Source organism: Siniperca chuatsi, linkage group LG1 (assembly GCF_020085105.1).
Source record: "Siniperca chuatsi isolate FFG_IHB_CAS linkage group LG1, ASM2008510v1, whole genome shotgun sequence".
NCBI classification, from domain to species: domain Eukaryota; kingdom Metazoa; phylum Chordata; class Actinopteri; order Centrarchiformes; family Sinipercidae; genus Siniperca; species Siniperca chuatsi.
This window is the reverse complement of record NC_058042.1, coordinates 24,461,931-24,475,707: the sequence shown is the minus strand read 5'-3', so window position 1 is coordinate 24,475,707 and position 13,777 is coordinate 24,461,931. Positions and strand designations below refer to the sequence as shown.

Sequence of the window (13,777 nt, the reverse complement as noted above, 5' to 3'; positions counted from 1 at the left end):
TGTATTCTGACAGGGTGAGAAGGCACTGGGGGCCCCCATCTTCAAAAATATATGCACATGTAAAAATCTTGAATCAATGTATTCCCATAACATGTCTTTACTTATAAATGCTATATATGCATTTGGAAATATTTAGCTGCTTCAACCAATCAATAATTAAAAACCTTGTAAAGATCACCAGCAAATTCTTAACTTTAAAAAAATGTGGGTTGGTAGATTCATTGCATTCAAATGGTAAATTGCTAATTTTGGAATTGATTTTACAGTGAACCACAGACCTACAACAAAGGTGGATTTATTCAAAATGTGTCTCAACCGGCAAAGTACTGCTAATTTTACAGACCTGTAAAATCTTTGATCATTTATTCTTAACTTCTCTCTCCCATCTCTTTATATACTGCTGTGTCATTTTAATCTGAATCATCATTTTATCCTTATATATTTTACCTTCAGTTACACAGAATCACAAATTAATCAAGCCAAGCTGAGATATCCACACTTCAACCCATCAGTAATTTCATTGATTGAACTCAGCAACACAACAAAAGTAGAAAGTAAATAGATTTTTCAGTTGGTTCGCTCTGCTTGTGGTGCCAGACCCCACAAATCCATCGGTTAGTAATCCATCACCCAAAGGTGATATGTTGTACTCTGATTACACTGATTCAAGGTCTGAAGGCAAACTCTTGCACGTAAATAGGGGAAGCTAAAATATATTGGTGAAACTAAGAGTTTGTCTTCAGGCTAAATTTCCAAACATAGGAAGTTTAATTAAAATTCAAAAATGGTTACATTTCTCCGTAAAACATTGAGTCAGTAGTAAATCATTGATCTTTATCAAACTGAGCCACTGGACTGCAGATCTCGCCTCTATTTGAGCCAAAACTTTGTCAAGCTTGTCAAAGAAGCCAAACTAGCCTGGAAATACATTTCCTTTAGGATTCAATGATACCAGGGGAACAATGTAAGGTGTCTCAGCTGAGCCATGTGTGAAGACAATTAACCTGGTGAATATTGTGTGAAAATATACACAAGGCATAAGACAAATGATTCTGCAAAAGGTATTCTGCTTTTGTGAACAAGAACATGATAATTTCATTTCAGTCATCCACCTTACTTGCAACTCTAAAGATAAATCATGGTCTTGAGCTTTTAGTTACCTGCTACAAATCAATTAACAATTCTGCGTGCATTTGTGAGCATATGCGTGTGTATACGCTTTTCAGCTCTTTGAATGGGTCAGAGTGCACTGAATAAAGGCACTGCATTGTGCCAGGCAGATGAAGGACAATCTCTTATTTATGAATGTACTTGCCTTGAATGAGGATTATGGAGTCACAGGACAGTGACCCAAGGGAGTCCCAAAACCTGGCAACATGTCCGCACAGTTTCACCTCAGGTGCACTCTTATTTATACAACATTTGTCCTTCAGTCTCTGGAGTTGTGGCCCTTCCCCTGCCCTCTTCTTTACTTCTTCTCCTTTCTCATTTTTACTGTATCTACAGACAGATAGATAGATAGATAGATAGATAGATAGATAGATAGATAGATAGATAGATAGATAGATAGATAGATAGATAGATAGATAGATAACACAAGTAGTATTTTTTATTTGCAGCATTACACTACTTATATCCTGCCACTAGATGGGGTTATGACATAGATTTTTCCAAAACACAAGCACTACTTTGTTTTCATTTATTAGATATTCATTGGAAATCAGAGCACCAATACCTGAAATGATGTTTGGTTCATTTACACTGAACAGTGTGCACTATGGACTCAAATATCAAATCCAAATAAGCTTTACATGATTACAGATCTTCAAACTGTGAATCAGGAAATGTCAAGGGTGTTGTCATAGCTTTCTGGGAGTTACTACTGTTGTCCAGGGTTTATCTCTTAATGGCATCATCATACTAACTACAGCCCTAAGTGAGTTGCAGGCCTTTGCAGCTTATTGCAAACCACAACTTACAATATCAGCCTCCTCTTCACACTCATAAGATTTTTTAAAATAACACCTCTTTGTTCTATGTTGGACTGTGATTGGCTAGTTGCAGAACTACAATTAAATAGAAATAAATTACAGTTTGGGCACCAGTGCAACTCAAAATGGCTGATCTTCACAAAGCTACTCCACATGTCATATTTAAAATTGGAATGAAAGTCGGTGATGGCGGATTCTTCCTATCACAAGGTTTGCAAGGCATTTCAACCACAGAGGTCTGCATTCACTGTACAATATCTCTCTACTGTTTATATTAAAGAGACAATTACTCATTTTCACAATATAGAACTGATTTGTACAATGTAACATAAAAATATATGTGAAATCAGTTTTATCGTAGAATTCCCCTTTTACTGTGTAGCTGACACAGTTGGCATGCCATGTTGGTCTGCTGTCAATATTGTTGTTAACTATTCAGAACACACTTTTTTTTTTTTTAAAGAATTTTAGCCCTTTTGACAACAACTGAACAATGGCTCTGGCACAGTATACCACCAACAATCCCCCAGTCACGCCGAACAGCACCCCTTACACAGCTGTGTCTAAGCTAAAACCTCGATAGGACACAACAGGGTTTCTTATGTGAGTTGGTTTGTCTGGCTGACAAATAGATATTACAACATCTATGAGCCACAATGTTAAACAACACTAAATATCATTTTGGTGTAGGAAGACTAACTTTGCTCCCTTGCCAGATAAATGCCCATAATCAACCGGTGGATGTTTGCATTGTTATTGTGTGCCCCTACATTCTTTTGTGTCAGAAACAAAGAACAACTCTGCCGATTTAAAATTCAATAGGCACTAATCCTTAAAAAAATGTGGCCCCTGTGACAACAAGAGGTTATAGCCTTTTTATCTTTTTCAGAAGTCTATCCAAAATATTACAATAATACTAGTCATTTTTAACCAAACTTAAGTCCACTCTGTAGAGTCTATCTGTGTGTAGCAAACAACAATAACACACAAAGTGCAACTGCAGCTGCCAAACAGATTTGTGAAGCAGAGTCTAGTGTCCTCATTTTGGCCTTTGCCTTTGTTCCAAGAGGTTTTAGCAGAGAAGAGATTAAAACAAAGAGCTCTCCCTGTGTCCTGTTGTCATTTGTATCAAAATGACAATGGACCACACCCTGCATTTATTAGGTTCTGGATCTATTTTTTCACTTTAACTTCACATGTTAAAGTTTACTTTTAACTTAACTTCTGGTTTTGAACAATGCATTTTTGTAGCAGTTTATTTAAGGGCACTCCTCATTACAATGACTGGCCAAAGTTGGACGACAGTTATATTATATATTAGGGTTTTATATATTTTTTTGAATTTAGGGTTTTCATTCTCATTTGATATTGTAGGGTACTATCTGCCATTGCTTTGCCATGACATCGCCTTGGGTTTGAATATAGGTCTCATGTATAACTTTTCTGGTTGGCTCAATATTGGCCAGCCAAGTTTTAGAACTTAGAACCTAACGCTTTTTCTGTTAAATACTACCGTATTATTATTGAAAATTGGGCTACAAGATATAATAAAATACTGAAGCTCCCTTTTGTTTAACGACATAACAATGAACAAATATTTTTGCATGAAAAGTACATTTTAAAAGTCACAATGGCTTTATAAGTCTCTCAGCCGGCAGGACTTTGTACTACAACATATAACAACATTAGCCTACCTTAAACACACTCGACATTTGGCTTCGTACAACCAAAATAAGCCAGAACAAAATGTTCACGACGGAAAGAAACGAAGCCTCACGTGCGCACGTGAGCGAGCACCGAATTCCACTGACCAATCAGCTTACGGAGAGGAGGCCGTCTCTTGTTTGTCCCGTTTCCCTACGTTACAGAACTGTGAAAGAAAGAAATTCACGTCGGGGCTTTATTTTTAAATCTGTTTTCATCAGACACAGCGCGTCTTCCTCACAAGTTTTGGTACCACTTATAACGTGGCGGTTGCTATGGTTGCGAGTTCATGCGAGGCTGGAGGAGAAGGAAGTGACGACTGGGACTGTTGTTGGGACACGTGACTGGAGCTGCACTGATCTGTTTTGACAAGCGGTGGGGAGGGAAGTGAGGAGGGGAGGCAGACTGTAAGCATCACGACTAGGAGGACTCACTGTTCCTTTCATCTGCATTTCGCCTGAATAATATTAGTATCGACATAGTCCTCTAGTTTTAGCAGTCAACTGGCCTGTCAGCGGTAAAATAGCAACTGCTACTCAGTAAACGCTCGCGGGAAAACGTTGCCGTGTTACCGAAGCGTTCGAGCAGAGAGTCGGGCTATTTGTTGTTGGTTGGAAAAGTTTTAATGAAGATCGCAAAGGAAGTCATTACAGGTGGCGTTTCTAACATTAAGTAGATGGCGACCGTTCGAACGCTGTGGATGGATAGAAAGTGCTTCATACACGTCTGATATCACCGGTTAACATTTCGTGAGAAGAATGATACGCTGAATATGCTCTCGTCGTAGCAAAAAAAAAAAAAATACTGAGACCGTCCGTCATCGGAGTCGGTGGTTGTAGCTGAGCTGTGGCTACCTGCTCTACAGTGGGGGTTGGGATGTTTGGGAGGTCGTCGTCACCAGCCGTTTAACCATACAGTAACGATAAAGTTAGTCAGTTGTGTTTGCTATCTAGCTAACACTGCAGAGTTAGCAACCCCCCAGTCCTGGCAGAGTGCCGTTGTGAGGAGCCAGTGTTACAGGAGATGAGCTACAGAAATGCATCGCGACGTAACTGTGGTTCAGGTGGTGGAATTTGAGACGGACTGTAAGAGTAGCCAGCTTGCTAGTTAAATTACTAGTAGTCAGATTGGTTACTCGCTAACAAGCAGATTGACAACTCCATTACCTAACGCTGACTGTAACTGGTATTCGCTATCAGCAGTCTTTGTGTTAGTCAGTTGGACAATACAGTGCGACTCGATGGAAGCGTACAGTAGCATGCTAACAAAGCAATGCTTTGTTGTTGGATAGGGGGCAGCTGGCACCAACACACAGGCTTCACAGCTGATATTATTGCTTAGCTAATACAGCAGGTCTCAGTCACAGAAGGTTTGGGGGTCCAGACACCGTTGTGTTGCTGTCAAGACTGTGTGTGATAGAAAAGGAGAAGACTGAGAAGACCCTGCGCGAGACCCTGAAGGCAACCTGATGACACTGGACAGCATGAAGTCCGAGCGAGGTATGTGGAGCACCAGAAACACACAGACACATGTGGAGTGGACTTGATGGTCAGTGTGTGGGCAAGCTGTGCATTTCCTGCCTTTGTGGACTGACTGTACCCATTACCCTGAGAGAAGATTCAGGCCAGGGAATTATATAACAGCTGGTCAGCCTGGTCACTGGTTATGTGAATTAACAAAGCCTGACCCGAGTGGATGAGGACGTGTACATACAACAGCATTTGGTGCTCTAATTTTGGATGTTAACATGAATGTCAGCTGTGTCTTTTCCCCCACGTTTGCATCAACATATAACCTGCAAGATCCTCTCATGCCAAATGCTGTTCCCTTTTCCAGTAGCTCTTGTTTTGACAGTCTCTTGAACGGGGCTGCTGCAAAATGTACTTGACACCCACCCTGTTGTGGAAATAAGGCTCCTGCCGTATGCTCTGCAACCTGTTTAGATGTCGCTATATCTGCAGCATGAGGTAAAACAGGGACAGAGGGGGCACCCTTGTTTGTTTCAATGTGATTATACTAATTTTACCATTGCATTAATTTGTAAAGGGTATCTCAGTACCTTAATCTCTGCCCTGGCACAATTAACATTAGGTGTTGTATGAGCTCCTCCATTGTGTAAGCTGAATTATTCACTTTGTGATTGATTGTACACAGTTGTTTGTGATGCAGGGTAACCAGTGACTTGATCCGTTGTCAACAACACAATAGCACCATACTTGGAAGCAGTGAAGGGCCACTGTTCTCAGTCATGATGAGATTAGCTGCAGTCAATCAGGGATAGTCTGTGTGTTTGCATAGGTTATGAAACTGCAGCCAGGCTGCTGACTGGCCTGAGTGGGATCTTCCTTAGAGCACAATATGCTGGTAATGGGACTCCACAACAAACTGTAAACATGTGCCCTATATGGGCCTAGACCTTTAACCCCAGTGTTGCCTTACCTTTCCTTGACTGTAGGATCCTAAGCCTTTATATGGAAGCACCGACCCAGACATCTGTGTGATGTGACTGGCCAGAGTAAAGGGCACACTGACTGGCACTGTACAGTGTAATTATAGCCTAATAATGCAGCACGGCATGCTGGGTCAGCTGTGAACAGCAAACAGCAACACTGCTGTTGTATGTTTTATTGGTTGGGATAATGACTTAAATTGGGGGACATTGAGATGATTTACAACCCAATACTCTGTGTGTGTGTGTGTGTGTGTGTGTGTGTGTGTGTGTATGCCTGCCTTGTATCACCCAAAGATTTTGAGAACTGTTGGCCTAAGGCACATTACTACAGCAAGTCTGTTCGTCGCCATGTTGTTGCCATGTCAGATTGGCTCTCTCGTTGTCATGTTCTAATTATGAAAGCTGGTGCCAGTAGAAGCTGCTCCACAGCAGTAGCTCCTTGTTTGACTGGCAGACACTGTGGGGCTATTGTTATTTGGAACATACTGTACCGTTCCTGTGGTGGAGATACCAAATTGGTTATAGCCCAGAAGCCTTCCTTCTTTTCGCCTCTCTCCTCTCCCTGCTCTCAGAAAAGGGGACTGCAGTGGTGAGAGAAGCTGTTTACTTAGAAGCCTGGATCACAGCAAGGTCAAGTTGAGCACAGAGCAGGCCGTTTCACTGCTCTGATGCTGGATTGAGGGTTGGGGAGACTATGGGAACTAGTGATGCTCAAATCCAGCATATCAAGTCAGTATCTGTGCTGATGTTGATCGTAATAAACAGATCCCATATCAGGCTGATGTGACCAATCCAAATTAAGTGCTGTGTCTTAGTCACTGCTGTAACAACACAATTTTATAAAGCTGCTAGAACAACATAATTATTTTTTTAAACCTTTTTTTATTGGGTTTTGCCATATTATACAACATTTGTATCAAAGACAAATACAGTTGCCTTTTTTAATGTTCCATCATGGAACAGAGACGTGTATTTTTATAAAGAAGTGGGCACCGAACCCGCTAGACCCGGAACAATAACACACAAGCACATACCAGCAGAGAAACTAGAACAACATCATTTTAGAAATTCAGAAGTGTAATACTGTTTGAGCATGAATGTCCCCACATACACTTAAGAGATGATGTCTAGTTACAGCCTCATATTACCTTACACTTGGAAGAATGTTCCTAATTGGTTCGATTTCGTATGGTATGCATATTTAAAACTGAAAAAACCGAAAGGAGCACTGGTATCAGTTGGGAACCCCCTATCAGCTAATACCCTGTGTTTGGGTATCAGAATTGGTATCTAAAGAAAAAAGCAGCATCAGTCTAGGTCTTTAAAGACCTTACCACCTGATTAAAAACAAAGAATTTAGACTTCAGATGAGCAGAATTTTGTTCATGCAGCATCTCTTTGTGGCGCTTGTGACCATGCTTTTGTTATAAAGGGAGAAGAGGAGCCCTTATGTTCTGCTCAGGGGCCTAACCAGAGTCATCTGACCCCTTGTTTTTCTGTGAGTTGAGCTGTGAGTCAGGATGGTGTGTGTGAGTGAGTGGGTGTGAGGAGAGAGTGTAGCAGAGAGTACACAACAGATTGCTATTGGCCCTAATAAGCACTGTACCGTTGAACCATGTGGTTCAACTGACAGCTTTTACAGGTCCCATAAAGAGCAGCTATGGAAAACTCGGGACCTGTTTACACCATTCGGGGAGAACATGGCTTGTCGTATTGGGTTTCAAACTGTTTCAGCTGAAGTGTGGTTAAGATGGGTTTTATTTGTATCCTTAAAGACATCATTTTGTTTTAACGTGTTGTCTCCACATGTAGAAGGGCAAAGTTTGATTCAAAAACCACATTGGAATTGTTTACACCATAAAAATAGGCTGTTTTTGCTCAACTGTTGTCCTTTTCGCAACCAAATCACTGAAGGGACTTGACAAATAAAAAAGACTTTGCATTAGATGGTTATATGAGGTCATGTGGTGAAATGTATGAGCAAAGAGCTAAGAATGGTGACTGAGTGCCTCCTCCTTTATGGCCTCAACCACAGCTCTCATTCTCTTCCCCTTTCAGACACACATTAAACAACATACACAGAAATGACCTCAGAGCTACTTATGTTGGAGAGACTCAGTCAGCTGGCAAGCCTCAGCGCTCTGCTCCTGCTCTCTGTAATGTTATTTGGTGTGTTTGTTTTGTGGTGCTTCCTGTTTGGAGCCATTAGTCCTTTAAGGAGGAGTTGAATACAGGTCCACCCACCCAACTTACTCCACTGCCTGCCTTCTGCCGTGCGCTTAGCCAGATTACAGCTGCCCTGAGATGTCCCAGCCACATGCCAGCGGATCAGAATATACACTCTCACTGACGAGAGACCCAGATAATGCAGCGCGACATACACTGTTGTCCTGTACAGCACCTGTCTAGTCCTGTGTTGTGTTTGCCTCCTCCTCAGCAGTGATTTACCCCATAGCAGGAGGCAGCCATAACAAGTGCTCTCTTCTGTTTTGAAGTCCATCTGTATATTTTTTTCTCTTTCTTGATTGACTGATTTATTTACTGGGTCTCTGTTCTCAAGGTTTTAAGCTAAATCAAAACTAGTGCTGGTTGGTAGTGCTGTCTTTTTTTTTATATTCCAAAACACATCCTGTCATTTGTCATTACTTATTTCATGTATGACGATTGGAAACCAAGCACAACAGAAATATATTGAAAACCATAATTTTATATAATTTTATATTTCATTGATATTTATTTAAAAGGTCCAGTTGCTTTTCCTGTTTATGCATACATAATCTTACAGTAGCTATTAATTTCATCAACTAGTTTAAGACAACATAAGTGTTTCACCGTATTGTCTTTTCAATACAACACCACTGCTATTTGCTGACCCAGCTGCACTGAACATGGATATTGGACTCCCCATTGTACAGCGAGATTCAGAGCTGCCTTTCGCAATGAATACCAATACTGGGTAGGCATTCAGCTGTGAGTTACTATCCCGGCCCCTGGAGTAATCAGCCTAAATCAATGCTGTTGTGACAGCTTTGACTGTAAGTAGCCTAGCCTTGCCAAGCTGCTGCATGGGATTGGGCACCCAGTCCTCCCAGTTCAGCAATGCTCTTACATAATGCTGGAACATTTTATTTGGCACACCAACCCTTTATCAGGACACATACTCAAGTGCACTGTTTTATTTATATATATATATATATATATATATATATATATATATATATATATATATATATACTGCTTAATTCACTAAAGTCACACACACACACAGACATAAAAGCAGGTGTACATATTTAGTACAGCTACTTCCTATTAAGGCTCAGTGTTAACAAGCAATACGGACACACAAAAATACACCAACCAGACTTAGTGCTGGACTGGCTGAAGGTAGCAGCATGGGTCATATTTCTGCTGCCAGGGTGCCACTGAGCCAGTGATGTCATAGCTTTTGTGTTCGTCACTTCCTCCCGCCCCCATGGCTCCTCATAGCCAACCAGCAGCCAGCTCTGCAGGAACAGGAAGAACCATCTGGACCTGGTGGTTTTCTCCTGGTAGGGGTGGTGTTGTGGTGGGGACGAGGTCTATGTCTCTTTCTATTTCAGTTTCTGTGTCTTTTATTTTTGTTTGTCTGTGGTATATTCAGCTTGTCTTCAGTTATACATCTGTGGGTCCTGAGAAAGTCTGAATGAAGAAGCTAAAATGTTATAAGGAGTTTCATAACTTTGCATATAAGCTTTAAGATTAATGCTGAAAACACTGAACAGGGTTAGTAAAATATGCAAACGTGTTTTTTATGCAAACAAAGTTGCCAAAACCCAATAACTTGCAGTATAGGGACTTCATCTTTATGAACTATGAATTCCTGGTGTCCTCTATAGTGCATCCTTCTTTCCACTCTAGTATTAATCCCTGATGTGGCATAAGTAGATCTGCTGCAAGTTCTGTGGGACTAGCACGCCTTGCTCAGAAACCACATACTAAAATAAAACACAAGCACTCATGCCTGGCACAAATGTTTTGAGTATTTCTTTCTCATGCTTCCACTGTGTCTGTTGACAGCTTCTTGTTAATCCCAGCAGTGTTTGCATAGGAGTATGCTATGGGATGTTGTTGTTATCCTGCAAGATTTGTAGGGAGGGAAGACCTTGTAAAGGCAATTTTGTCTCTCTCTGACCTTGTAGTGAATCATCTGTTCCACTCCTCGCTCCACTGGTCTTCTTTTACCTATCCTATCTTGTTCTCCGCTCCTCTCTTTTTCTCTCCTGTCTCATCATGTAGACTTCAGCTACTGTAACACCTCAGCACTTAACACCTCCACCTCCATCTGCTGATAATATCTAGACAAAGCATATTGACAGAAATAGAGCTAGGTTGATTTACTATAAACACAAGAATGAAATCAGTGATAGTATGGCCTGACAGATTTATCAGTATACTTATACTGATTGCTCGATAAAGTCATTTTGCAGATATATTGCTACTGGAGTGCATTTGTCACATAATACTTTGAATAAAGGAAGTTGTAGTGTAAGGCCAGTTAGCGCACACAGACACACACACAGAAATGTGGTTTTCTGAGTGTTTTAGGCATCTGCCTCAAAAAAAGAAATATGCTTAAATTTTTGCAATTGTGGGATGGTTTCTCAGGTCTGAGAAATGTGCATGTGACACGGTCATTTGTGTAACGCTGAGTCACCTTTATACTTCTTAGATGCAGTTTTTGTTGAAACTAATGATGTATATTTCCCAAAGAAACATTTTTAGTTGTAAATCACAAATTCTGTATATACCAGACATTGTAGTGCTTTGCAGTTGCTGAAGAGCAGCACTCGCTATGATGCCTGCTGGTGCTCTCAGGTCATAAAAGCACCTGTGAAGAACAGCACTCCTGGGATAAAAGTAAAAATATTTTAACTTATACAACTAGTCACGGCAGTCCTAAGCGTTAAAAACATTACAAGCTCTCAGTAGTGTGTCCGAAGAAAAAAAAAAAACAACACAAAAATACACAGTGTAGCTCGCCTGCAGCCTGCAGCTGCACTTTTCGAGACACCCAGGGACACACACAGGGGAAGTAGTCAGACCGTCCGCGAGTGTCCGTACCTAGCCTGCCAACGCCGGCCAGTGCAAGTCCGCCGTTTGTTAGGCCAGCCGTCCTTACAGTCCGGATCCGTCTTCTCTTCACCCACCACGCCATTTACCCACTAACCACTTGTTCATCGTCCCAGCCGTCCATTCCTGGGAGCCTGCTGCCTCGTTCTGGAGTACGGAGTACAGGAGGTAACGCCTGAACTCTGAAGAGAGGTTTCACTCTGTTAAATTATCGGAACTCCAATTCTACAGAGTAATTTTGGAAACCAAGAAAGTTTTGACTGAACTTTTGTACTGACACAGACGATAGTCTAACAATGGCATAGCCATCGGTGCTGAAAAAAGTTGAAATTGAATTGTGACCTTGAAATTGAAAGTCAAATCGAATGGATTTGGAGAATCATGACAACCCTACTTTTTTACATATAAAAAAGGGACAGCAAAACATCCAAAATAAATCAGTTTTTAATATTTGTTGTGTTAGTGATATTTAAATATTGCTGTATACAGTTGGAATCAGAATGAGACAATGCTGCACGTGCGTTGGTGTGTTTACTCGCAGAGGCATCTGTTTTAGAAACAATGGCGAAGCAAATTAAGTTGTTTGACTGTGGGGTGAAAAGTTCGACTAACCCGTCAACATCACAAACGAATGCTGGTATTTTGTATATTTGTATTTATGTATTTGAGTTGAGGATGGACACGTTAACTGATAACACTAAAGATCTGAAAAGCGTATCTTATAAAATGCAAACCTCGGTTCAGTTACTGTAATAAAGCTTTTAAACATTCTTTTATGTGCAGAGTGGGAGAGGGACGCACACACACACACACACACACACACACACACACACACACACGTCAGTTAATTAAGTGGGAGGAAACTGGAAAAGATTTGAGAAAGACAGACTCTTAGACTAAAACATAATATCGGAAACCCTGGCTATAACAAAACTTACACCAACATTCTTTTATGTCTATATTAAGAATTTAAATGTCTTATCACAGTATGGAGAGATAAGAAAATCATAATAATATCAACCAGTTAATATGCATAAAGCGATAATTGATCAATCTTTAATGTGAACCATTCCTTTTAAAGTAATAGAATCATGGTTACAGTCTCTCTTTTGACGGAGAGTACCTCAGGGGCTCATTGTGGAGGCGTTGAGCACATTGTTTATTAACAACAGTGTGAGGTTAAGTTAATTTGAAACTTATCTATCCCCTTTCCTTTTCTCTGTTGTCTCTATCTCATCGCTTTCAGGCCAACAACCGACCTCAACGTTGAGCGATGCAATTCCCCAATCACCCCCAGCATTGCTCATCCTTACAACAAACCAGCTGACAGTCAGTCTATCCTGTTTAACTGGCTTAATGTTCTTTTTCCCTTTTACTCAGCTGATTTTTAGTGGTTAGGTTTTTGTTTTTACTGTGGGTATGCTGTTAATGAATGCTGTTGTTGAATTTGGGGCTCAAGGAGCTGTAACTTTCACAAGTCCTGACAAAAGAAGGTACTAAATGATAAATACATGAAGTACATTATAATAATGAAAGATAAGAAGCACCCAAAAGGAGATTAGGTGAACAAGAGCTGTTTGTTGGCCTTTTCTGGAAGATTAATCATTAAGTACAGCTTTACCAAGAATAAGGTGGGGTTTTTCCTAGCATCAAGACTTTGGCCTTGTGCTTCCTTTTCCCAATCAGTTAATACCAGTCACCAACCACCTTGACCTGCCTGTGCCACAACTGGCACACTTTTCATGTGGGCCTTGGAGCTACACTGCTTGGGTTGCTCAATGCAGACTCCCCCTTCTAGAAATTGGCATCGGCAGCAGAGGAGAGGTCAAAGGCCTGTGCATTCATGTTGTACAGGGTATCTCTGGTTACAGAGAGAGGCAGTGTTGTCCTACTGCCCTAGTGTCCTGTAGCTACCAGCAGTCAGCTTGCTGAAATTTAAACCGCTATAGTAAAGATTTGTTGTCAGATGTTTCCATTAGAGGAGAAAGGAATTGGTCAAGGAGACCCTATCTATACACACAGTTAAATTAAGTAATTATTTTGGAGGATAAAATTATCATGTTTAACATTTTCATTCTCATAAAGAAATCTTGATATTGTTTTCACCTTCTTGCCAATGCACCTGATATAATATTGGAATGTGCATTCACTACTTTGGCATTTCTATAAAATGAAAATATGAAAGTTGAATCTAAAATGAAAGTTTGTACCCAATAGTGTGCATTGTTAAGGCTAGATTAGGCAGTACTGCATGATTGTTTGGCTCTACTGAGGTTTAGTAATTCCCACTTTGCCCACTTTGTCCAGTACTGCTTTACTCACTTCACTCCACATTACATAAATGGTATTAGTTTGACAATGAGTTTGCAAAGGACCACTCTTGTCTGAATAACATGGGCTTAGGGGGCCCATCTCCAGTATGTACGTAAGGTCAAAAAGGGCACGTGGAGGGCACAACAAACCTTAGGTCACTGTGCCTGAAGATAATTTTTCTGGCATTTCAGGAAAGATGAGAGGAAGA

The 13,777-nt window shown here is 40.7% G+C and overlaps 1 protein-coding gene across 1 annotated transcript in view; it reads left to right on the top strand.

Moving 5' to 3' along the window:
- Positions 1-4,107: 4,107 nt before the first annotated feature.
- fam214a (family with sequence similarity 214 member A) overlaps positions 4,108-13,777 on the top strand; it is a 28,789-nt gene continuing 19,119 nt past the window's right edge. Inside the window, exon 1 of the mRNA XM_044207417.1 lies at positions 4,108-5,194. Within this exon, the coding sequence (XP_044063352.1) occupies positions 5,164-5,194 (31 nt within the window). The 5' untranslated portion in view covers positions 4,108-5,163. The remainder of the gene's footprint in view (positions 5,195-13,777) is intronic.